Source organism: Halichoerus grypus, chromosome 6 (assembly GCF_964656455.1).
Source record: "Halichoerus grypus chromosome 6, mHalGry1.hap1.1, whole genome shotgun sequence".
NCBI classification, from domain to species: Eukaryota; Metazoa; Chordata; class Mammalia; order Carnivora; family Phocidae; genus Halichoerus; species Halichoerus grypus.
In genome coordinates this window covers 53,240,242-53,266,037 of record NC_135717.1, presented here as the reverse complement: position 1 = coordinate 53,266,037, position 25,796 = coordinate 53,240,242, and the positions used below count along the sequence as shown (strand labels likewise).

Genomic DNA, 25,796 nt, shown 5'->3' with positions numbered 1-25,796 from the left:
ATTGTTATAGTTTACAAAGTGTGTGACGTTTTTCAAAACTGAGAGATTAGCATGGGAACTAGTAAACTCTGATACTATTGGTACTAAACTGTAGACTTCATTTGAGTTTTACCGGTATCTCCACGAATGCCCTTTTTTTTTCTGTTCCAAGATCCGATTGCATTTAGCCCCCTCTTATTTTTAATAACTAATACAAAGAGACATCAGTGGTCATCTGTAGATGGTCTGAATGCTGGTGGTCCCTGCAAACAATGACATTTTGGCAGCCTTTAAAACATTCTGAAGCAAAGTGAGAGCTGGTATAAATTTGATCTTAAAATAATTATGTTTTGCTAGAGTCGCGGTTCTCAGCCTTGACCGCACATTGGCGTCACCAAGACATTTTATAAAATACCAGTGCCTGGGACCTACCCCCTGAATTCTGACTTATTTGGTCTGGCTGTGGCCTGAACATCCAGATCTTTCAAAGCTCCCCGACGGATCGTAATGAGTAGCCAAGTTTGAAAAGCCCTGTTCTAGAGGGAGAGGGGAAAGTTGGAGGGAATTTCTTCTGCATCCTCCCTAAGATCCAAGAAGGGAAGCTGAGTTCACTCAAACTTTGAGTATTTGGGGCCAGACATGACCAATTATGTCATGAGACACACCGGGGACCTGCGCAGTTACGGACTCTCTCCATTTTGGGGAGAGTCAGGAAACCTAATGTTTTGAGAACTAGCTCAGATTTAGTGTTTCCATGAGCACATATGGTATAACTGAAATTTTCACTTACCCATCATTGGCTCCCATCATTGAAGGAAAGTTATTTGTACATTTTATTTTTGAGATATTTCCATGGACTATTTGGTTTTAACACCCAAGTTTTGTTTTGTTTTGTTTTCAGAGCCCATGGTTCTGGTTGCATAATTTAAATCAGTAAAGCCCTGTTTGTAGTTATCTGATCTATTCTCCATCATCATTTTGTTTCCTCTGTTTGGGTTTCTTTTTTTTTTTTAAGATTTTATTTATTTATTCGACAGAGAGAGAGCGCACATGCACACGTGCACAAGCAGGGGGAACAGCAGAGGGAGAGGGAGAAGCAGGCTCCCCGCTGAGCAGGGAGCCCGATGCGGGGCTCGATCCCAGGACCCCGGGACCATGACCTGAGCCAAAGGCAGACGCTTAACCGACTGAGCCACCCAGGCACCCCTGTTTCGGTTTCTTTTTAAAGGAAAATGCTTTATTGAGGTATAATTGATACACAAAGAACCATGCATATTTCATGTGTGCAATTCTATGAGTTTGGACATATGCAAACACCCTTCATAGCCAGGTGTATAATTTTTTGGTTAAGTTTTTAACTGTTGACAGAGGATCCCATCATCAAAAGCTCTAAATAACTTTTATCCTAAGGGTGCCTGGCTGGCTCAGTAGGTAGAACCTGTGACTCTTGATCTCAGGTTCGAGAATTCAAACTCCACGTTGGGTGTAGGGCCTACTTATAAAAGTAGTAATAGGGGCGCCTTGGTGGCTCAGTCAGTTAAGCGTCCAACTCTTGGTTTTGGCTCAGGTTGTGATCCCAGAGTCCTGAGATCAAGCCCCCTGTCAGGCTCCGTGCTCAGGGTGGAGTCTGCTTAAGAGTTTCTCTCCCTCTGCCCCTCCTCCCTGCACGCACGTGTGTGCTCTCTCTCTCAAATAAATAAATAAATCTTTAAAATAATAATAATAATAAAAATTGGGGCACCTGGGTGGCGCAGTCGGTTGAGCATCTGCCTCTTGTTTTCAGCTCAGGTCGTGATCTCATAGTCATGGGATCGAGCTCCATGTCAGGCTCTGTGCTCGGCGTGGAGTCCGCTTGAGATTCTTTCTCCCTCTCCCTCTGCCCCTCCCGCTCATGCTCTCTCTCTATCTCTAAAATAAATAATCTCTAAAAATAGTAATAATAAATTTTTTAAATAACTTTTAGTCTATTTAACAGAATTAGTCAAACACACCGCAAGTTGAAGTAATGATTTTCATAGTGTATTTAGATTTTAATTTGAATCTCCTATTAAAAATGTGACGAATTGTGTGTCAGATGCTGTAAATGAGTATTCATGTAATGAAAACCTTGAAGAAGTATTCAGAAAGCTGAGGGAGAAAGAAACTTGTTTAGCCATCATTGCATATTTTAAAAGCCAGGTACAGCTAGAGTGTATTTTCACATGCCAATTAAGAAAATGACTAGTTCTTAACCTCTTATTTAATCACAGAACCCTTTGAAATTTGTTAACAGGTTACGTTCCATCACCTCCACCAAAATTTTCACACATAATAATTTATGCTCAAATTTTAGAGGGTTCACAGACACCGTGAAGCCAGAATCCTAGCATAAGAACCAATTAAGGATTTTTTTTTTTTTTTAACAACATGCTATGTTTCCATTGATCGCATCATTGATTGGTACTATTTGCAGTCTGATTTATCCAAATAACTTAAGTCCCGAGCGCCTCGTACTGGAAATGCATCCGTAGTCCAGTGCCGGGACAGTGGGGAGAACCCTCTGAGTCCTTGCTCCCCTCCAGGAGAAGCATGACGAGCAATGGCGGAGGCATCTGAGAAGGGCTTAGGTGGAGAGCATTCCCAGTCTCAAGCTTATCTGCAATTTGAAAATAACGTAGAAAAGCAGTTTTCCCCTTGCAGGAGAAACAACAGGAGGATACGGCGCTGGGAAAGTAATTTTAGAAATAGGTTTGGGATTTCCATTCATGAAATGCTCTGTACCAGGAGACTGGGGAGGAAAATCGATGCCAAGACCTCCGTGCCTGGGTCGTAACTGTTGCTCCTGGGAACATGGCATTCAGCGCTCAGTGCTACCCCGGGGACAGCCCGTGTAGACATCCAGATGTCTGGCAAACCACAGTACCTTCTATTTAGTGACCAGAGAGGGGGTCTAGGACTCTTCCTGTGTGCAGCTGAGATAAATAAAAAAGAATGCGGCCATCTGAGGAGGCCGGAGGGATCCATGTCTTCTGACCTTTTCATTCCTAGTGTGAGCGAGATGGTGGAGCTCAGATCCTGGAGTCGGTGAGCAGTGAATTTTCCCCAAGTATGGAGACCATTTAGGGCAGGAGCTGTATCTCTACGTGGATGGCTGTCATCGCCCCGGCAGCATTGATCGATGGAGCATATTTGAAGCTGATGTATTTGTTCTTTAGGCAAGGTTTATTTATCATCCGCTGTTAAGCCCTGGAAATAGAGAAATGACTAGCTTTGACCCCCTGTAAGGCTTGTATTTTTAGTTCAGGAGGTAAATAATCAGATATAGTGTAGGAGGTGTTATAAAAGAAAATTCAGAACAGCCTTAAGAGAACATAGTGGAGCAAACAGTTCCTCCATAAATAAAAAATTAAAGCCATAAAGTCAGTGGGACCAAACAGCCATCTGTTTTCCTCGATACTCATCTTTGTCTGTCTGTCTGTCTCCCTCTCTGTCTCTCTCTCTCTCACACACATGCTCTCTCACATAATTGAAGGCCACTATTTGAGAGTTTCTAGCTAAATCACTCTCCCTGAGCTGTTCTCAATGTGCCCATGTATTTCTAAGGACATGAACTAGCTAAACATTTTTCCCTTTGAAGAGCACTCTGCCCAACCCCCTGCCCCCCATCCAGTGACATCCATAAGAATTTTCATGCTCTTGCTTTGGCTTTCTTTGGAAATTCATTCCATAGGAAATAACCTATCTACCATAAAAACCTCTAAAAGGCACAGCGTTTTGTTCCCCCTTGGGGGTCCAAGAGGCGATCAGCTCAGACAGACTTATCACATACCTCCACCCTCCGGTAGCTCCCTATAAACAAAGCTCTCCTTAGGGCCATCTCTATTGAAGGTGCCAACACTCAAAACAAAAATCTATTTGTATTATATGTAGAAGTTAAAAGCAATCTGTTAAATAAATGCATCCAATTTCTGTTGCCCGGAAGCAATTGCATATTTATTACTAGCCCCACAGTTTGACCTATTGCCACCATAAACCCAATGAGTGTTATCTTGCTCAGCTCTAAAGATAGTTATCAGTCAAGCAGTAGCACAAATACTCTGAGTGTCAGCTGGGGCATTTTTTTATTTTTTGCTTTGTTATTGGTAAATGCACCGAGGTGAATTCTCAAATGAAAAATCAATGAGAATAATGAAAACTGAGCTATCAGGCATCTCTTAGTTAAACTGAATAGAGAGGATGCTCCTTTGACCTGTTCCTTTCCCATCCCACCCAAACGTAAAAAAAAAAAAAAAAGTATTTGAGGAAGAGACTTGGTGCTGGGACCGTGGGGTGTGATGCAGGGAAGGAAGCGTCCTGTGTGGTGAGGGACCCTTGACGCTGTTGGCTATAGCAGATGTGACTTGGAGCCACATACAAGGAGCAGACAATATTTTAACAAGCCCAAAGTACTGGAGTTTCCAATTGGCATTTCAATCCATCTCTTAGCTTTTGACCAGATATTAGGCAGTTCTCATAAGAGACCTTGGATGAGTCACTTGTCCCTTTGGTCTTTGCCTTTTTTTTTTTTTTAAGATTTTTTATTTATTTATTTGACAGAAAGATAGACAGTTTGAGAGGGAACACAAGCAGGGGGAGAGGGAGAGGGAGAAGCAGGCTCCCCGCCGAGCAGGGAGCCCGATGCGGGGCTCGGTCCCAGGACCCTGGGACCATGACCTGAGCCGAAGGTAGACGCTTCTCGACTGAGCCACCCAGGTGCCCCTGGTCTTTGCCTTTGTGAGCAGCCTGCGGTGAAGAGATTTTTGCAGGCGTGCAAAACGGAGGGGGCCGCTTCCTTCCACCCGAGTCCTGAGACTCCGGGTGTGGGGAGTCCACCTGTCCATGGTTGTCAGAACCCTGCATGCGTGTGTGCGTCATGCCATCCCTCACAGCCCTCAGCTGGGGGTTGAGGAGTTCAAGCAGAGGAAGTGGAGAAAGGAAATTCATTTTTCCTCGGAGGCTAGCTATTTGGGGTGATTCTGGCCTCCTGGTTCTCTCTGCTTCCTGATCATGTTCTCACTGTCTAAATATTTCAGTGTTTGGTAAATGCTAAACCAATATATGGCTGCGAACAAAGGAATTTCCAGTTAAATAAATTTATTATGAAACTGTCATTCTTTAAAAAAAATTTTTTTAATTTTTTAAAGATTTATTTATTTATTTGAGGGGGTGCAGAGGGAGAGGGAGAGAGGGAAACTCAAGCAGACTCCACACTGAGCACAGCCCGACAGGGGGCTCGATCTCACGACCCTGAGATCATGACCTGAGCCAAAGCCAAGAGTGAGACACTTAACTGACTGCACCACCCAAGTGCCCATCTTTAAAAAAATTTTAATGTGGGGAATGAAATTCTCTAGAGAGGGAATCTGTTCCTCTTCTCTTCTGTTCACATGGATGAAGAAGAGCAGTGAGCACCCCGAACAGAACAGAGTAGCATCCAAGGGACACATATGTCTGTGTCCCGTCATGCACAGTGTCCTCACCTGGAGGTTCTTCACCAAGTGAATCATGCCCCCCAAAGCCCAGGTCGAATCCCCAGCAGTCCGTGTGGTCAGTAATGTTGGGCCATTGGACTGGGCTGTGGCTTTCTCTTGTGACAATCATAAAAAGGTTCTTCCTGCCAGACCCTTTATCACAAATTATCGTCAGGCAAGAGATTAAAATTTAAATCCGCATGGTCATTGGATGGATTGCTATTCGGAGTTTTCTCAGATTCTCTGTTTACTTGGCATCCATTAATTCCAAAGCCAGACGAACAGCTGAAGCTGTTTACATCTCCCCTCTGACCCAGAGCCCATCCTCTGAGCCACCTTCTCTATAGGGCTGCCCCGGCCCTTAATCAGTTCAGGGCCAGGTACCATACAGCTGGGGGCAGCCTACTTATGCCTCAGAGCCTGCCAGGGTCATTAAAACTAGCTAACCCTATGCTGTTTCCCCTGCCTTGTCTTGTCTTTCCTGTGGAAACCCCAGTAAAGGCTCTGACCTTTGCCTTCTCCTTATTCCTTCTCAGCCTCATAACCAACACTGGCGCTTCCCCTATGGCCCTGTGTGGTGTGGTGCACCTCTCATCACTGGGGAAGCTCTGGATAACATTCAGCTTTTCTTTCAATAGCATTAACCTCTGTGTTGTCACTCAGTCACTTTCATAAATTGAGATGCAGGCATACATCTGTTGCTTCTGGTGGCCAATCAATGAGCAAGTCCTTTTGAGCAGTGTTGAAAACGTAACATCTTAGACGGGTCATATTCTTTAAATAACAAGTTGTACAAAATATGCTAAATGCTCTGTAGATGACACACACACAAGCCTGGAGAAGTTTGAAAGAAACCCCAGACGGAAACAATGAAGGATGACTTCTCTGAAAGACTGGAACTCAGCCTTGAACAATGGCTAGCGTTCGGATAATGAGGAGGAGAGACTATTCCAATTAGGAGAAACAGCATGATCAAAGGCACAGCATAGAGCATGCATGGGGCATGTTTGCAAGAGGCTGAGCCTAAAGAGAAGGCTCTGGAAGATTTTGGACCTTTTCAGAGGCAGGAAGAGAGTGGCTGTAATTTATTATCCAATAATTAGGATAATTATAATATTTGTGTTAATACCTTCCATTTGATCAAGCACACACTTTCACCTTATGAAGTAGGTCTCTGTTTTTTAGATGTAAAGGGTCTGCTAGGGAGACAGAAAGCATACGCAGGGGACGTTCCACGGATGGTGGGGAGCATGGGAGCAGGTGTGCCTGGGGTGGGTGCCGTGAGGGTCCAGAGAGGTGCCCAGCCCAGGCTGGTGTGTGGTGTGGGAAGGTGGGTCAAGGAGCGCTTTCTGGAAGAGACACAAGAGAGCCAGGTCTTGAAGGATGGTTCAGACTTCACTTGGTGATGAAGGAGGGGAAGGGCATTCTAGGCAGAGAGAGCAACATGAGCTCAGGCACAGAGATCTGAAAAAGTATGACCCTGTGGGGCATTCTCGGCATTTCCAGTACAACCAGAGACCAAGTTGGCACTCTCTGCTTCCAGATCCCGTGTTCTAGTTGGACGGGAATTTATCCCACCTTTCTGGAAGAAAGTGATCCAGTCGTTCATTTAGAAAACCTTTTTTCCCATTATTTTTTATCGTTACTATGTTCAGAGAAGAATAACCAAACATGAAAGGTAAAGTTAGTAGAAAAAAAATATATTTTTCTAGATGGAGATTCATTGAAGGAGGAAAAAGAACCCGAGTTCCTCAGATGGACACTCTCCAGAAGCAGATCCAAATGCCATCTCTAGAGCCACATTGAAAGAGGGATTTTGTGCAAAAGGTGCAGCTTGAATGAGCCTCAAAGTGGAGATGAAAACCTCTAGCGTCTTTTCTGTCTTGCATTTGTTGGAGGCAAGCATGTGCTTGGAGGAGCAAACATTCTAATGCAGTGAGTCAGACACATTTTGTCTCCCATTATCCACAGACCAATGCCAGCATTTCACACGTGCGTATACATTATGAACGTGTTTCATAGCATCAGGCACCCAAGGAGGCTTCGTGTATCAGTTGTGTCTGTTCAACATGAGCCTCCTGAGTAAAGGGGATTATAGGGCTTGGCCCTCCGGGCTGCTGGACTGAGATTGGGTCAGGAGAGGAGAGGAAAAGGCAGACTCCTCTGCTCATACCTGTCCTGTGGTTTTGCCTCACTCGGCAAAAACCATCTCCTCAACGTGGCCTCCCAGACCCCAGCAGCTGGTCCTTGCCCTCTCCAGCCTCATCCCTCTGTACTCACACGACACCAACATGCCATACTTCTCCCTGCCTCAGGGCCTTTGCACATGCTGGCTGTACTGCTTAGAACATAGTCCCCCTTCTCTTTGCTAAGTTAACTCTTATTGTTCTTCAAATCTCAAACACCAGGCAGTACTTCTGGGCCCCAAACTCAATCAGGTCCTTACATGTTCTCATTATTCATGGTCCTTGTACCATAAGTGTTAGGTCCTAATACCGTTCTGATTAGTAATTCTTTTTTTTTTTTAATGATTTATTTATTTATTTATTTACTTGACAGAGAGAGACACAGGCAAGAGAGGGAACACAAGCAGGGGGAGTGGGAGAGGGAGAAGCAGGCTTCCCACTGAGCAGGGAGCCCGATGCGGGCCTCAATCCCAGGACCCCGGGATCATGACCTGAGCCGAAGGCAGACACTTAACTGACTGAGCCACCCAGGCGCCCCCTGATTAGTAATTCTGCCATTAATTGTGGGAATAGTGGTTGAGTGTCTGTCTCCCTACAAGACTATAAGCTCAGGGGAATCGGGATCGTGTCTATTTTGTACACTGCTGCATCTCCAGACCCTTTCTCAGAGAAGGCGATTAATTAATATTTACAGAAGGAAAGAAGAGAGGGAAGGAAGAAATGCATAAGCCACTCCATTTGTATATCATCAAAGGTCTCTGTGGTTCATTGTTTAAAATAGCTTTCGTGAGGTAAAATTGACATACAATAAACACTTGGTAAAGAGTACAGTTTGATGAGTTTTGACATGTGTCTACACCCATGAAACCATCACTACCATCAAGATAATGAACATATCCATCACTCCCAAAAGTTTCCTCTTGCCCCACTGAAAGCCCTCCCTCGCACCCACCCCCCAGACAACCACCGATGTGTCCTCTGTCAGGATAGATCAGTTTGCACCTTCTGGAGTTTCATATAGATGAAATCCTGCAGTCTGTACTCTTTTGTCTGGCATCTTTGACTCAGCATAATTACTCTGAGATGCATCTATGTTGATGTATGTACCAATAGCTCACTGTCTTTTTTAGGGCGATAGTATTCTGTTCTACAACTATATCATGCTCATTCCCCTATTGATAAACATTTGGGTTGTTCTAAATTTTGACCTGTTACAAGTAAAGTGTCTCTACACATCTGCGTGTAAAAAAGTCTTGGCATGGACATAGATTTCATTTCTCTCAGGTAAATACCTCGGCGTAGAATGTCTGGGTCATATGGTGGGTGTGAGTTTCATTTTTTAAGAAACTGTCTGTGATTCACTTTCCACCCTGTCTGCTTCCAGCAAGATGTGAAGATTGCTAACATTTCTAAAGTGGGTTTTGAGTCTTTGGGAAAAAAGGCACTCAGGTGGGTGGTGGTAAGGGGATTCAGGACGAGAGAGAGGGTAGGATTCCATTTTAGTTTTAGCACAATCGAGGAAATGGATAGCAGGTCGCGAACCCCAGACTTTCTGATTGTCATTCCTCTCCTTCATGTCACATGGTATCTGCCGCTGATTCAGTATCCCCCCCAGATGACTCCTTGAGGTTCTTCAAATACCGAGAACTTAGGAGTGAGGGAGCGGTCCACATTGATCTGCGATCCGACATGTTCTGCTGCGCACATGCCTTCGTTGCAGAAGCTTCCACAAACTCCAGAGTCCTAACCCATTTGTCTCTCTTCTCCTCAGGGGACACTTAAACTGGCTTCAACTAGACCGAAGAGTATTGGAACATGACTTCCCCAAAAAGTCAGGACCAGTGGTTTTGTACTTTTGTGTCAGGTATGTACGCCTTGTATCCATCCTTTTACTTCTTTGTTTTTTCTTTGTCAAGAAGTCTGGGAGGGCAGCGTGATTAAAGGAAAGGGGAATCAAGTTCGTTGTGGTCCATCTGTCTCAAACATCTGTCTCAAACTAAACGGAGTCTCTTACAGTAACACAAATCCTGGGGTTATTATTATTATTATTGGTGGCGGTCATTTGGAGCTACATCACAAATGTCTGTGTCTTCTTTCCTTTTTTTTTTTTTTAAGATTTTATTTATTTGAGAGACAGAGAGAGCACAAGCAGGGGGAGAGGCAGAGGGAGAGGGAGAAGCAGACTCCCCGCTGAGCAGGGAGCCCGATGCGGGACTCGATCCCAGGACCTTGGGATCATGACCTGAGCCGAAGGCAGACGCTTAACCGACTGAGCCACCCAGGCGCCCCTGAGTCTTTCCTTTTCTCACAAGTGACACTTGGCCTCTTGAAACTTGCCTATTTTATCTTATTCCAAATAGGAATAGTTGAAATGCAGCAGCAAACCATAGTTCAATGCATTCCCCAGGAAGGGAGGATACGGCTTAATAAAATACCAGAAATGATGGGCATTTTCTGTTCACTAATCTATTATAAGAAGTTTTATTCTGTGGCTGCAGAGAATATAATTTGCTCCTCATGGCTCACATTTGCAAACATGAAGTCAGCTGGACTTACCACTTTCATTTGCAGAAGGTTTTGGCAAGTCAGAGAGGGGGGGTTGTGTCTTGGGTTCAGGGGCAAAGCCAGGATCTGAGCGTCCAGATCCAGCGTCTCCCGGAGCACCCCGTCCTTGGAACCACCAGGCAGTTTTTGTGCAGAACCTTCATTGTGCACAACTGCAGGGGCATTTAGGCCCGAATGCCTCCGTCTTCCAGTGGACACCAGCACTCGTACCCAATACACGCACCCTGTCCTTTTAAAATATGTTAAAGTTCAATGGGGCGCCTGGGTGGCTCAGTCAGTTAAGCGGCTGCCTTGGGCTCAGGTCATGATCCCAGGGTCCTGGGATCGAGCCCCACATCGGGTTCCCCGCTCAGTGGGGAGTCTGCTTCTCCCTCTCCCTCTGCCCCCCAACCCCGGGTCATGCGTGCGCTTGCACTCTCTCTCTCAAATACATAAATAAATAAGATCTTTAAAAATATATATATATGTTAACAAGTTCAAGAGCAGGACACAAACAACTCACAGTTCAGTTCTTCCTAAAGAGCATGGTCAGGAATGCAGTTTTAATCTTAGCCATCCTGATACCATGGAAAGCGTCAGAGAGCCTAATAAGAGTTAAAGGGTCCATGTCCCAGATGAGAACATGTATCTTCACCTCTGCTGGCGGAGCAAAATTAAACTTGAATTTAATGCCCTTTTTATTTGTTTAAAAGCTGCAAGCCTATCAGAGCTAACCTTAGCCATTTCCATTACTGATGGGTGTGATCTTGATGTCACAGTCTCTTTAATGGTGGCTCCATTTTCTCAGATAAATGGAAAGGTAACTGCATAAAGGAGAGTTCACAATTCCACTGGGGGGGCGAGGGGTGGTGTGGGGGTGCGGCAACGTCGGGCAAGGCTCAGTTGAATTTAAGTGTTTCATTAACCTGTAATCAAAGGTGGATGAGTCCACTTGCCAGAATACATCAGGATCTCCACTCCTTCCTGCTGCTTTTCACCAACATTAATCAAGAAGAGAGAATACCGGGCTGGTTGTATATTAGCTGCTTTTTGCAAGGGTCTGTTATGAGCTGAGTTATTGGTGGGTTTCGGGAACCGAGCCTTGGAGGAAAGCTTGGGGCGCCACGAAATTGTCACTGAGGATATGCTGGCCGATCCAAGTCACTCGTGACTTCTGTCTGTGACACCAGATACACAGAGGAGAGCTGCAGAGGTAGGGCCCGGGCTCACAATATGGAGAAGCAGGAATGAATGCTTCTGCCATTTGCCACCCGTTTTCCTAGGTGGCTGCAGTAGGCATCTCAGAGAACACGTTGCCCAGGGAAAAACTCTCCTGGGCCACATTTGTGGACAGACCCCTAGCAGAATATTGTCACAAGGCGGAGCTCCTTCTGTAGCTCATTGCAAAAGCTGCTCTTTCTGCAGAGCCTCGGGTTTCTGTGTCCAGCCTTGGCCACCTGAGTGCTTCTAACTCAGCAGCTCCAAAGCCAAACTCATCATCTGGACCTCCCCAGGCCTTCTGTGGTCCCTCAAATCTGTGATGTCGTTATCCATTCAGTCCTGTAGACTTTAACCTTGAAGTCTTTCCTCTTCCTCAGATTCTTAGGTGCATTAATTCTCTCTGGCTACTTCCACCCTCTGCCCTATCCTCCCCTCTCCCCATCATCTGTCACTTGAACTATTACCACCTTCCAGGGTGGGTGTCACCTTGGCACCCATCACAGAGGATCCTGGCTCCCAGACCCCACTCTCCTGAGTCCCCACTTTGCAGCCAGCTGAGCAACACAGAAGCAAAACACCAAGAGTCTGTTTTCTCCAAGAGAGGAGACAGATGCTCTCACGTAGGTGAATTGTGCATTTTTACCTTGGTGCCTGGTCAGAATTCCCAGCTGTGCCTCGGTGCCTTTCCAGGGGTGCCCGCAGGCTATTTTCTCCAAAGGAATTGCAGGATGAATTATCTTCATAAAGGACTCAGACCTTGGACTATGCCGGGGTCCATAAAGGAGCTCCCGTCCGGCTGGGCGATTTCCCCATGAGCTCACTGACCTTCCTCCTTTCTCAACAAGAGCGCGGCAGCCAGAGCAGCCCCAGCCCAGCCAGCAGCACACGTGCGTGCCTGCAAGCGGTCTCTCTAGCCGCTCCTAGCCTCTCTCCTTTTGTTTAAACATCTATAGATTCATCCCTGTAACACGTGCACCGTTAGCCTTCGTGAGAATAAAAGCACCCAATAAAAGACCATGGAAAAGGCTGACTGCTTTAAGTCAAGTTTTGGGAATTCATCCAGTGGAAATATTAACCACGTATCCCTGGGGATCTAAAGTTGGGCTGCCATCCCAGCATGGCTTACTATTTGGCAATTATATATTCTCTTGCTGTAATGCATATTCGAAACATCTGTGAGAGAGGGGGCAGAATTACCACTTCCATTCAACCGATGATGAAAAATAAGACCCCAATATATTAAATAACATGAATCTGAAATCGGGGAATTCTGCTTTCTCCTCTGAGCATGTCCTCAAAGGGCCTGAGGCTGGTGTCGTGCTGCTGGGTATTCTCAGCATGGCGGGACAGAGGACTGAAAATCCGTCTTCACTGACCCATGATTTAGCCTAAAAAGGACCTCCCCTTTCCTCCTTCTGAGTCAGATCACCAGGAGTGATCACAGAGCCTTCAGAGTCTTAATAATGGTCTAAAAAGGGAAAAGGTCTGAGGGAAGGGAACTATCCATTATTAAACATCCATCCATTATTCAGGATGATTGTAAATCTTCACAGCCCTTGAATCAGGTATTATTACTCCTAGGTAAAGAGAGGGAGGTGAGGGGTGGCTCAGTCAGCTAAGCGTCTGCCTTCGGCTCAGGTCACGATCCCAGGGTCCTGGGATCGAGTCCTGCATTGGGCTCCCTGATCAGTGGGGAGCTTGCTTCTCCCTCTCCCTCTGCCCCTGCTTGTGCTCTCTCTCGCTGTGTCTCTCTCTCTGTGTCAAATAAAATCTCGAAAAAAAAAAAAAAAAGAGGGAGATGAGGGCCCAACATGCTGATTCTCCTCCCAATACCGTGAATAAATTGCCACCTCTGTTCAGTTAGATCTGACTCCAAACTTCGGGCCCTCCCCGCTGCACTATGCTACGTCTCTCTCCACAAGTGAAATGCGACCCCATGATTGCTTCTCAGAGACTCTGGCCGGGCCACAGGCCACCAAGTCAGGATCAGTGACTTTGGGCCGTCTCGTGTTCCACACTTGGCCGCGGCTGCAGAACCAGGGTCCACCCTCAGAGATGGCGTCAGGCGCGGATGCACCCCCACTGGAGAGAGGGTGCGGAGAGCAGTAGCCCTCCCAGGCCTGCCATTCCAGGTCTGGCACTACTCAACTCCGAGTGGCCTTGGCAGAGAGCATCCCATTGGCGGGGGGACATCCTGCAGTCGCAAAACTTGGAGGCAGGTTGGAACCTCCATAGTGGCGGAGGAAGGGGCCTCACACATGGTAAAGCAGGAGTTTTCAGAAGCCGAGGTATGTGTTGTTAGCCCCACTTGAGAACTTCTTGCCATCTGCTAACCAGGGTGAACACCAGTGGGAAGGCATTCTCCCCGCACCGTGCTCTTCCCTCTCATGTAGGAAGATTCCACGGTCCCGTCAGCACCCTGAGCCGCATCACTACAGGGCCTGGAGAGCCAAGACCCACTCTCATTCGAGCTCTGGAGAGTGAGTTTCCCCCCTTGGGGACACTGAGCTGCACATTCACCGTTGGCAATAGGTTCAGTTACTGATGCACAAATATCCACCAGGCACTGACCGTGTGTTGGGCATTAGTTTAGGAGCTAAGGGTAGAGCGGGGAGCGGAGCAGACGAACCCCTACCCACGTGCACCTCTGCATCCATTTCCCCTAATTCTCAGGCCCTCTCAGCCTGCCCGTCCTCATCTCTGCCGATTCAGTCCAATCCGTGTTACCACCATTGCAACCAGCCCTTCCCCAGGACCCCCTGCCTTTGCTGCCGGTCACATGCCTGCATGCCCCCTGTGCGTGCTCGTGCACACACACGTAGGATGGGATCCATCCAGTCACCTATTTCTTTTATTTCTGCCTCTGAGCTGCCGAGTGTGGTCAGGGCCAGGGGAGGGGGGTCACACAGCTGCAAGTTGGTGCACGATTGCTTATGACCAATCTCACACAGCTCATCAGTGTTTCTAGCCACTTCTGTCCATTGCACCTGCTTGGGGCCCTCTGTGATGCCCATGGTGGCTTTTGCTCCCTGCCACAGACTCCAAACCAGAAGCTCACTCCTTTGCTCCAAGAAGGTGACATTGCTTATGATTCTGTAGAGAAAAGGAAAGCTGGCCCAAGGGAGCTTCAGCTTCCTGCTCCCTTACTTAATTGTACCCGCCCCTTCTGTGGCCTCCTTGCCCACCCACTGCATGCGTGCCCACGCACTCACATGCACACCCCTCAGAGGGAGACTGACCCTTAGCCCAGCGTCCAAGGCCGGCCAGGTCCACATGTTCCAGCCCCTTCCAGCACCTCCAAGAACTCCCTGCCTCCAGTCTCCCGTCTTACGCTACCCCTTCTCCATGGATTCTTCCCCCCATAACCATGACTTTTCTACCCTGACAAAAGAAAATACTCTCTCTGACTGTATCTTCCATCCGCTCCTGCCTCCTTGCTCCCACCGCTGTCCATAGCATAGATCCGGAAGGAGAGTTCTGCCCTTGTCTCCTTTCTCCCCATCCCACCGGCTCCTCAGCTTGTGGCTGTCCCATCACGGCCATGGTCACTGGCCGTCTCTAGGCCCCAAACTTCACGGGCGCTTCTCTGCCCCCTCTGCCTGAATCAATGGCGTCTTCATCTCTCTGCCCCCCAAACTTCCTCCTCTTCCTGTGGCACCTCCTTATCTCTGTGATTGGCCCCGCCACACACCCAGCCAGAAACTGGGGCGTCAACCTTGACTCTCCTGCCTCCTTGCCTTCTTCACTCACCAACTCCTGTTACTTCTGTGTCTTAAATAGGTCTTAGACCCACTGCTGACTCCCCATGAACACCCCCTTCCTGAACCACTCTCCTCGCTGGGGCTCCTTCCATTCTCCTCTAGGTTACCACCGAGTAGCTTTCCAGAATTCTCATCTGCTCCCCTCCTCAAAATGTTCCTGGCTTCCCGTTATCACGCTGCGGTTATGCTTTGCATGTCCCGTCTGACCTGATTACCTCACCTCCTGCTGCTCCCTTACCCCCCCCGACACACACACGCACACACACACACACACACACACACAGACACACACACACACAGACACACACACAGACACACACACACACACACACACAGACACACACACACACACGCACACACACACACAGACACACACACACACGCACACACACACACACAGACACACACACACACAGACACACACACACACACACACAGACACACACACACCGACTCTACAACCAGCCCAGCGATCAGTGTGTGAGCAAGGTCACATCCATCTGCAGACCACCGCTTGGGACTACGAGACAAGCTCCCCAAATCTGAGAACAGTGACCCTCTGACCGTATTCACCAGGCAAGCTTAAGAAATAGGTCAAGAAAAATTATAGGAAAAATTTCCCTACACACCCAAGGAAATCTCTGGGTATTTCTGTAGGAACACGTTTGTGCTCCGAATGGTTCCCTCCACTCCTGGGCTGGTCCTTCAGTCGTGTCGTCCTCAGCCAAGTGGCCCCGCAACGCTGATCATCTCCAATGTTTGTAGGAAGATAAATAGAGATTAGATTTGTCTCCTCAAACTGAGGTTCACCAACAGTAAACTGAAGTGAGCACTAGGGAAAAAAAAGAGGGAGAGAGACGATCCCAGGAAGCTTTATTCCGGGAGTGGGGATTTTATAGCCGAGTTTATGGCCTGACTGTTGGGGTCTTTCGTGGCTGGTTGAGATAAGCAGTTGCTCTTTCCTGTCACCATAGTAACAATGAAGGCAGGGATCCTAAAATGAGGGGCCTGCTAACCAGAACTTGCTAGATCTCAACTGGGTGCCCCACTGAAGATTTTTTTCGAGCTGGTGAAATTCTAAAGATCAGAGATATTCGGCCCCAGAAACTCACAGCAGCACCAAATACCCTTTTCATTCCTGTCGCTCCTTTTTGCTACTAAAAGTCAGCATTCCAAATGTGACCCTTGTGTTCGTGACAAAATGAAATCAGCGGTCCATTTAATTAACACTTGCTGGAAAGATTCGGTGATTCCCCAGTGCCACAGGGTGGATGTGGGAGGGAAGAGGAGGAGCGAGCGGTTCAGAGGAGGAAGGCTGATTGCTGCCATCCGAGGCGTCCGCGGGTTACAGGGGACGAGACTCCCCAAGGCCTCAGAGCCTCTTGATTATTTTATGTGCCCAAACACGTAGGAACATAGCACATATTTATTCCTGCTTCAGAGCGTCAGATACAATGTCTCAGGTCGGTATCATCTGGGCCAGGTTGGGTGTGACATTGCTGATGGTTTTCAGGGAACAGACTTAGCCAGCTTTGCCCTTGGCCTAGGGCAAAGGTTGGCCCTTTGACTCAAAAAAAAAAAAAAAAAAAAAAGCCATCAGATTCAGTCCTGCTAAATGTGCCCAAAGAGCCCGTTTTAAAGTGTAAGTTTTATTATTACTCCGGTAGAGGTACTCAGGGACAGGTACTCAGGTACTCCCAACACATCAGGAGATGGTGGCCATGGAAAAGACAGCTTGCTGCTCACAGTTCCTAGGAGGAGGGGGTTACGCCACACCAGGCAGGGCTGCCCAGGGACAGGGACGTTGGTCAGGAGGCAGAGGGAGTGGGGGGAAATGTGGGGAAGAGCCTTTGTTTTGTGGTTTCTGCAGGAAGGAATGGGTGAGGCAGGGTAATCAGGTTTAGGCTTGGCTACTTTGAATCATTTCAGCAGGCTTGGGGGCATCGGGGCTGTCCAGAGTTGTCTGGCCCTGGCGCGGGCCCTGGGGTGAGAGGGCAGGAGGGTCGTGACCTGGAGGGTGAGAGCCCCACAGAGGAGCAGGAGGGGTGTGTGAGCTCTTGATTGGCTGGTCTGCATATGAAAGGCGAGCTCACACCTCTAAGGAACTGGTCAGCACTGGGAGGGGCCTTCCCTCCAGAGCCACCAAGGCCCCAGATGTCAAAGCACCAGAAACCCATGGTTAATATGGAGCCAGACTTGGAACTGCCCTTGCAGACCCTGTGAATCTACAAGAAAGCATTCAGCTCCTCGGCTTTACCCAGAGACCCGGAATTTTCTTTGTGAACCAGGTCTTTGAGGAAGTGCTCCCCCCGCCCACCTGCGCACTGGTAGTTAAGGAAATGCAACATCGCCACCTACTGGCAAAACGAGGAGCTCTCATGAAATAAAAAAGAACAGAACTGGTTTTAAAAAAAAAAAAATCCGGATTTTGTACCCAAACCATCAATGTTTCCCACTTCCCCAGAAGTTTCTGCTCCCTGGTGCTCCCGTAGCTTGCCCTGAGCCTCGGTGTGTGGATTGAGATGTCTGGGGTCTGTTTTTCTCTGGGCATTTTGACTCACAAGTTCCCTAGTGCGGATGGAAAGTTCAGGATGAGTTAAATATCCAGGGTTACAGAATAATAATATGACAGGCCTGGAGCTCATAAGTTTTCCAGGCTGCTTCTTGGTGATAAAGGTTAACGGGAAACTGCTTTCCAGTTTCTGTCAAGAGTTGGTGGTTTATTTTTCCTCATCTCAGAATAGGTTATTTTCTCTACCTTCCTGCCTCGTGTCCAGCCAGACCCCGTGGAACTCCGGGGACACGAACACTGTCGCAGAGAACAGAACCTGCCCTGTCCTTTCCAATTTCCGTTGCTGGGGGTGGAAGGGTGTTATGTTTCCTTCTTATACTATTGAGGAGAAAATGGATGGCAGGGGTAGCGAATGTTCTCAGTCCTTAATTCTCAAGAATTGAAACAAATGCAGGAAAGACACAAGGTGTTGCTTTGAAAATTACATGATTTCGGACCCAACAGATTTAGACTCAGAGTGATTATTGCAGAACTGAGGTCAAACTCCACAAACTTAGGCTGTTGTCCTGGCTTTAGGATTCGAGGGGAGCAGTGGCTTGCTTGTGCAACTTTCCACGTTGACAGTGAGTGAAGGGCAGGGGGGCAGGGCCCGGATGCGGAATATGAGCCCCCCGACCGGGGATTTCGGGACATGGGTGGGAGGTCACTTACCTCCTCCCCCTCCTGCAGTGCCTTCGCTGCCCCCTCACTGTCCCTCCTGAGAGCAGCACCCAGCAGCCCGCGGGGAGGAGGGAAGCTGACAGTCTTTCCCTCCCAGACACTTACTAAGTCCACGTGTGTGCCAGGCACTGTATCAGTGCTGGAGATAAACAAAAATGAATGGGATTTGGCCTCGCCCTCCAGGAGGCCATTCACAGCCGAGAAAGAAGATGCCCTAGGGAGCAGAAAAGTACAAGACCCTGGGGGAGCATGGAAAGCAGAGGAGGAGCCTGGGGGAAGAGCTCTTCCCTGGGGGCCATCAGCAGAGCCCAGGAAAACATGGTGTTCCTGAGTGAGGGCAGAAGGGAGTAGGAGTGGTTTAGGGTGTGGAGGATGGTGGTTTCTGTGTGGAGAGCAATAGCTTGAACAAAGGCACGAAGCAAGATTCATCTATAATGGGTCACACCTGCAAGTCGGCCTCCCTCGCTCCCTTTCCTCCTTCCCTTTTCCTTCTTTCCCTCCTTCCTTCTTTCCTTCCTTCCTTCCGATTTTGCTATTCTGATTACCCCCAGTCAAAAATCCTTCACAACAAATGTGGATTTTTTTTTTTATTAAATCCAGTTTAACTTATTCTGCTTGTCTTATAAGACCTAGAGTTTACTACTGCATTTCTTTTTTTTTTTTTTTTAAGATTTTTTTTTTGAGAGAGAGAATGAGAGAGAGAGAGAGCATGAGAGCGGGGAGGGCCAGAGGGAGAAGCAGAATCCCCGCTGATGCATACAGGACTGGATCCTGGGACTCCAGGATCATGACCTGAGCCGAAAGCAGTTGCTCAACCAACTGAGCCACCCGGGTGTTCCTTTGGGACCACTGTAGACCCTTTATGGAGCCTCCATGACCTAAAATACCTGCTCCAAAAAAGCAAGAGGCAGGTGCTTCTTTTTTTTTCTTGCAGGGAGAGACCAGGTGGCAGAGGTCCACCAAGGATCCTACTCATTCCCAAGCTTTGCAAGAATGAGCGCCATACTGTAATTTCCAAACATTTTGTAGACTCTCACCTGGGGGGGAAATTGTATTAATACCTGTTGATTGAAAATATCTGCTAGTATCTGAAGTTACTCTGGATTCACTCACAAGTTTAAACGAATCTGTATGATATTAATCACAGCAGCCTCTGCACACCCACACTGGAAAAAATGACAGAAAACATCCGTCTGCGGACAAGAGGTTGCAAACTGGTGGTCTGTGGGCTTGTCCTTGCCTAGGGGTGTGTTTTATTAGCCTCATGCAATGTTGGTTTGTTGTTTTTGTTGCTGTTATTGTTGTCTTCATCCAAATGAGTTTCCAATATTTTACAGCCGTAGACTTCTTAGGTGGAGAACCACTGACCGGGTCCCGCGGTCTTCTTTTACAGTCTGGAAAACAGAAGCCCAGAGAGATGAAGTGATTTGCCCTAAATCATACAGAGCTGGGACCAGATCGCTGGTCTCTTGACTTCCTCCCCAGGATTCTTTCCATCATACTGTAACGCTGTTCTAGAAGGACCTAGCCCTTATCTTCCCGTTACACCTGCCACTGCCACCTCTGGGTAGCCCCAGTTTCCAGGAGGCAGGTATCCGGTGGCCCCACTCAGGGCCTATTCCCTGGCAAGGTTCTGCCTTCCATCACCCCCTCCCTGCACGCGGCTGGTCCCTAGACAAGTACAAGTGCCTAATCTGATTACGTGATTTAATAAACGCCAAAGTCGATGCATAAAAGGGTGAATTAAATGTAAACGTAAATAATTTCAGCATGTCTCATCATGAAAGAAATCTATAAGCTCCATCTGGATAAAAATCCAATTCTCATTTGGCTTAATATGCATTAATACCACAGCGTTAAGAGCACTTACCACAGCTCTCTGGATTCGCAGAAGTCAAATCGCACCTCACCACCTTTGGGAAGATAACGTCATAACCGTTTTAAAGAGAAATAGGGCCTCCTTTTTCAATTGAGCAGAAAAAATTATCTTCAAGAAATCCAACTCAACAGTGATTAGGACCAAAAAAAAGCGATGTATGAAAATCCAATAATGTTATTTAAAAATTGGAAAGCGGCTCAAGAAAAAGAAAGGAGATGGTTGAGTTTAACCCCCTATGGTGGGAGTCCCAGCTCCCTGGCTCTGGGCAAGGTTGTCAAGCATGGCAGTCCTCATGTGCTAGAAAGGGGCTTGAAAAACTCTGCTTTCTTTCAAAAAGGAACCATATGAAAACAACTGATGATACCTTTTTCTTTTTCATTTAGGATGGGAAGTTCTGGTCCTCATGTCAAATCCTGTAGCTCAGAAAACAGCTGATTTTCAGCTTGATCAGTTGCTGCTTCTATGGCTCATTAGCAGTTTTTCTCTTTCAGGTTCTATATAGAAAGCATCTCATACCTGAAGGACAATGCTACCATCGAGCTCTTCTTTCTGAATGCTAAGTCCTGTATCTACAAGGTAAGAACTTTCCTCCTGTTCAGTTTTCCACTGAAAGCCAAAAGTATCATTTGAAGCCAGAAATCCCAAGTTGTTGCCCCAATGTGATTCTGTTGATTAGTAAACGTAATTTATAAGTGGATTGCTATAAATAAATGAGAACGTCCTGAAGCAATACTACCCATTTAACTACAGGACTCCTCCTGATCCCATCACTAAGTTTTGGCTCCTTGGAAGTGCGCCTTTGCCTGATTTTAGGGGTCCCGTTCCCCTGGCAGCTGAGACAAAGAGGATACATGGACAGGGAGGGCAGATGCACTAGTCCATGCAGATAGGTCTCCTAAGGATGAGTGGACTTTTTTTTTTTTTTGCAGAAGTCTGTTTGGTTTATTCTTCCAGGTAAATGTTAGAAATACATTGTCATATGTGGCCAAACAAACAAACAAAAACAAACACACACACAAAAAAACTTAATTGGAATTGTATCGAATGATGGAGAGAAATTTGGAGGAGGAGGGAGAATATATAACTTTCAAACATTAACTCTTCCCATTCATAAGTATGAAATGTTTCTCCATTTAGTAAGTTGTTTTTATGTCCCTTAATTAGGTTCTATAGTTTGTATAGTTCTTTCTTTTTAATTAATTTATTTTAATTTTTTATTTAAATTCAATTTAGTTAACATATAGTGTATTATTAGTTTCAGGGGTAGAATTTAATGAAAACAGAGATGGAGACAAACCATAAGAGACTCTTAACTCTAGGGAACAAACTGAGGGTTGCTGGAGGGGAGGGGGGTGGGGGGATGGGGTAACTGTGATGGGCATTAAGGAGGGCATGTAATAGAATGAGCTCTGGGTGTTGTATGCAAAGGGTAAGTGGACTTCTTATAACCAAATGCATGCATTATCTGACTATTTTTAGATATTCTAGCAATATCTCTCAAAGGGATGCTATTGACACTTTAGGTGGGCAAAATTTTTTAATTATACTAAAATACACATAAAATTTATCATTATAATTACTGGTAAGTGTCCAGTTCAGTGATTTTAAGTGCATTCACAGTGTTCGTACCTCCATCCATCTCCAGAACTCTTTTCCTCTGCAAAACTGGAACTCTGTACCCACTAAACACTAACTCCCCATTCTACCCACCCCCAGCCCCTGGCCACCACCATCCTACTTTCTGTCTCTATGAATTAGACTATCCTAGGGACTTCATATCAGTGGATCCTATAGTGTTCGTCCTTTTGTGACTGGCATAGTTCACTTAGCATTATGACCTCAGGGTTCATCCACGTTGTAGTGTGTGTCAGAATTCCCTTCCTAAGACTGAATAATATTCCATTGTATATAGAGACCGCATTTTTTCATCCATTCATCTATCAATGAAAACTTGGGTTTCTTGCACCTTTTGGCTATTGTGAATAATGCCCCTATGAACATGTATCTGTAAATATCTCTTCAACTCCCTGCTTCCAGTTTTTTTGGGTATATACCCAAAAATATGGTAATTGTATATTTAATTCTTTGGGGAGCTGCCGTATTGTTTTCCACAGGGACTGCACCACATAATATTCCCACCAACAGTGAGTAAAGGTTCCAATTTCTCAACATCCTCTCCAACACTTGTTATTTTGTGGGTTGTTTTTTTTTTTTAATAATAGCTATCCTAATGGGTGTTGGGCAGTATCTCATTGTGATTTTGATTTGCATTTCCCTAATGATTAGTGTTGCCGAGCATCTTTTCATATGCTCATTGGCCATTTGTACATCTTCTTTAGAGACATGTCTGTTCAGGGACAATTCTCAGTTGAGTGGGACAGTCCCTTGCACTGCATCCAGTTCGCCCATCTGCTTGCAGTGTTTCCTTTTATTGGCCAACCCAAAACGCCCACATACGTTTCCAGCACACAGCCCCTGCCTGGGGAGAGGGGCTTGCAGACACCACCGGGGCTGAGCTTCTCTACTGGGAGAAGGTATTTGTTTGTTTTATTATGTTCCGTTAGCCGCTGTATAGTACATCATTAGTTTTTGCTGTAGTGTTCAGTGATTCACTAGTTGCATATAACACCCAGCAATTTCACTACTAGGTATTTACCCCAAAGACACAGATGTAGTGAAAAGAAGGGGCACATGCACCCCAATGTTCATAGCAGCAATGTCCACAATAGCCAAACTGTGGAAAGAGCCGAGATGCCCTTCAACAGACGAATGGATAAAGAAGATGTGGTTCATATACACAATGGAATATTACTCAGCCATCAGAAAGGATGAATACCCACCATTTACATCAACATGGATGGGACTGGAGGGGATTATGCTAAGTGAAATAAATCAAGCAGAGACAGACAATTAGCATATGGTTTCACTCATATGTGCAACAAAAGCAATAGCACGGGAGAAGGTATTTGAAAGAAACACCCACACTCTTTCCCTTGTGTGTCATGACTGCAAGCTTCAGGGCAACACCTCAGGTCAGCTCATTAACAGCCACAGAGAAGCACAGCCTATCCCCCTATGGCACGCTAGGTGCTGAGTGCTTTCTGTAAGTTGTGTGGCTGAATCTTCCCCACACTTAGAGGTGAATATTACTTTTTATCCCTGTTTCCCCTGGGAGGAAGATGAGGCACAGGGAAGTTAGGAGATTCGCCTGAGGTCGCAGATCTACTGAATGGCAATGTCAGTGGGGGCTGAAGCTGGCAACCCGACTCCAGGTCCCCGAGCTCAGCCACGGCGCTGCTCTGAGCTCCAGAGGGCAGGCTCTCCCCCAGAATGGAGAATGCCCCTGCAGCCACAGAGGACTTCAAAGCTAAGCACACTCGTGGTAAAGTGGTCAGTGGCTGAGGAAGAAGTCTGAAGAGATCCCACGGCCTATATTTTCAAGTTTAACTAAACCCTATTTTAGGGGATTGCCACAAACCCACCAAACATTAAAACACACGCACGAGTTGGATTGGTACATCAGCCATCAGTTTTTCTTCTGCAAGTTCTTCAGCACGTTCATTGCACAGAATAGTCCCTCCAAATGCAAATGTCCACAATAATAGAAGGCCTGGTAGGGATCAAATTCAATTCTGTGAAAGGACCTCACTTGGTGACAGTTGCTGAGCCAGGACTTAAACTGGGCTCAAACCCAGACCGCTCAGACTGCAGTATTTTGGGTTTTTGCTGAATGGGGGAAAAAGACACCAAATGCAGTTCCAGGAACTTGCAAATTCCTTCCTCTCTCTAAACGCGTTTTCTCATTCTAGCGTGGAAATAAGACCAGCTTGCAGATTGCAAGAGTCTCTGAGGGTTTTTGTTTAAGAATGTGAAGGCACATTGAGAAAGTTAGGGAATAAAACGCGAGACTGTCCACCAGGGGGCATACTGGGGCAGTAAATGTCTGGAAATTCCAGTTCCCGAACTGATGAAATCAGCTCAACCAAGTAAAAGGTGGCCCCAAATCGTGCTTGTCCAGACGCCGGGGAAAAGGAGAGAAACAGTTTTTCACTCAAAGTTGTTCAATTCATTCCAGTCACAAATGCTTACCCGGAGCTGAAGGCTGCGGTGTTTCTGAACACCGTGCTCGCAGAAGACTCTGGGATTCATAGAAAATGAAGAAGGAGAAGAAATCCTCAGAATTTAATATTACAGGTCCTCCAGGGGGAGGTGGCCTGCCACATCAGCCTGCCTGCTGACCCAGCTGCTGTCTGGCTTCCAAACCCCAGCTGGCTCTTCTCAGGATCCGCACTAGAGCTGGCTTCCCTGAAGTTTATGTAGGAGACCAAGTAGGGTCACAAGACCGCCTGTCTCCCTCCTGTCATCAAAAATAATATTTGCATTTGCATGCATTGGCACTTTAAGCTTCTTTAAAATTGTCACATATATTTTCTTATTTGAGCCGAACAGGGAAGTAGGGCCAGAATCGTTAGCTTTACCAAGAAAGAAACTGGGGTCAGAGAGGTTAAGGGACTTCCTCAAGGACCAAGGACCGGAAGTGGTTGAACAGGCAATGCGGCCCTGTTTGGAGTCCCGCACACCTGGGTTCCTGTCGTAGCTCTGCTTCATCGTCCATGCAGTCAATGTGGATGCCTTCTTTGATGTCTCCAAGCTTAATTTTCCTCTGGTTGAACAAGGACATTAAAGGACCCGACCCAGGGCGCCTGGGGGCGCACTCGGTTAAGCATCCGACTCTTGGTTTCGGCTCAGGTCATGATCTCAGGGTTGTGAGATCGAGCCCTGCATCCAGCTCTGTGCTCAGTCTGCTTGAGATGCTCTCGTTCTGCCCCCCCTCACCCCCAACTCACTGGCATGCGTGCTCTCTCTCTCTCTCTAAATATATGAATACATCTTTAAAGGACCCGACCCACACCCTTCGTAGGAAGATGAAGCAAGATGAAGCATGAATGTCGTTGGTTAACCCTGTGCCAGGGACATTATGGGCTCCTGCTGTGGACATACAGCTCACTTGGATCCAGACCCAAGTTGTTCGTCTCGGCAGAGGGTTTCTGTGTGCCACCCACACCACCCCCCAGCACTTCGGGGGCCTGGAGGAGCCCAGAGGGCAGTGCTAGACACACAACCTGGACATGATGCTGGTAGACGGGGGCTTCCGTTTACCCAGCGCAGGATTCATATATCAGCTCCCTCCCTGTTTCTCCGGGAACGATCCCTGCAGTGTACCAGAATCTGAATTGTTCAGATAAATGAGCTCTTTGTTCCTGCTTCCTCCAAGCGCTGTTTCATTCACTTTTTAAAGCATTAATACTTTTTTTTTTTTTTCAGAGAGAAGGAGACAGTGCACGAGCAGGGGAGCGGGTGAGGTGAGGGGCAGAGGGAGAGGGAGAAAGAGAATCCCAAGCAGGCTCCATGCTTAGCACAGAGCCCAACATGGGGCTTGATCTCATGACCCTGAGATCCTGACCTGAGCCAAAACCAAGTTGGTTGCTTAACCTGACTGAGCCC

At 46.9% G+C, this 25,796-nt stretch overlaps 1 protein-coding gene across 12 annotated transcripts in view; it reads left to right on the top strand.

The window, feature by feature from the left end:
* Positions 1-25,796, top strand: part of FRMD4A (FERM domain containing 4A) — a 596,094-nt gene that overhangs the window by 450,448 nt on the left and 119,850 nt on the right. For all 12 annotated transcript variants that reach the window (XM_036114111.2, XM_036114096.2, XM_036114077.2 and 9 more), the window contains 2 exons: positions 9,426-9,518; positions 20,783-20,867. In XM_036114111.2, the coding sequence (XP_035970004.2) occupies positions 9,426-9,518; positions 20,783-20,867 (178 nt within the window). The remainder of the gene's footprint in view (positions 1-9,425; positions 9,519-20,782; positions 20,868-25,796) is intronic.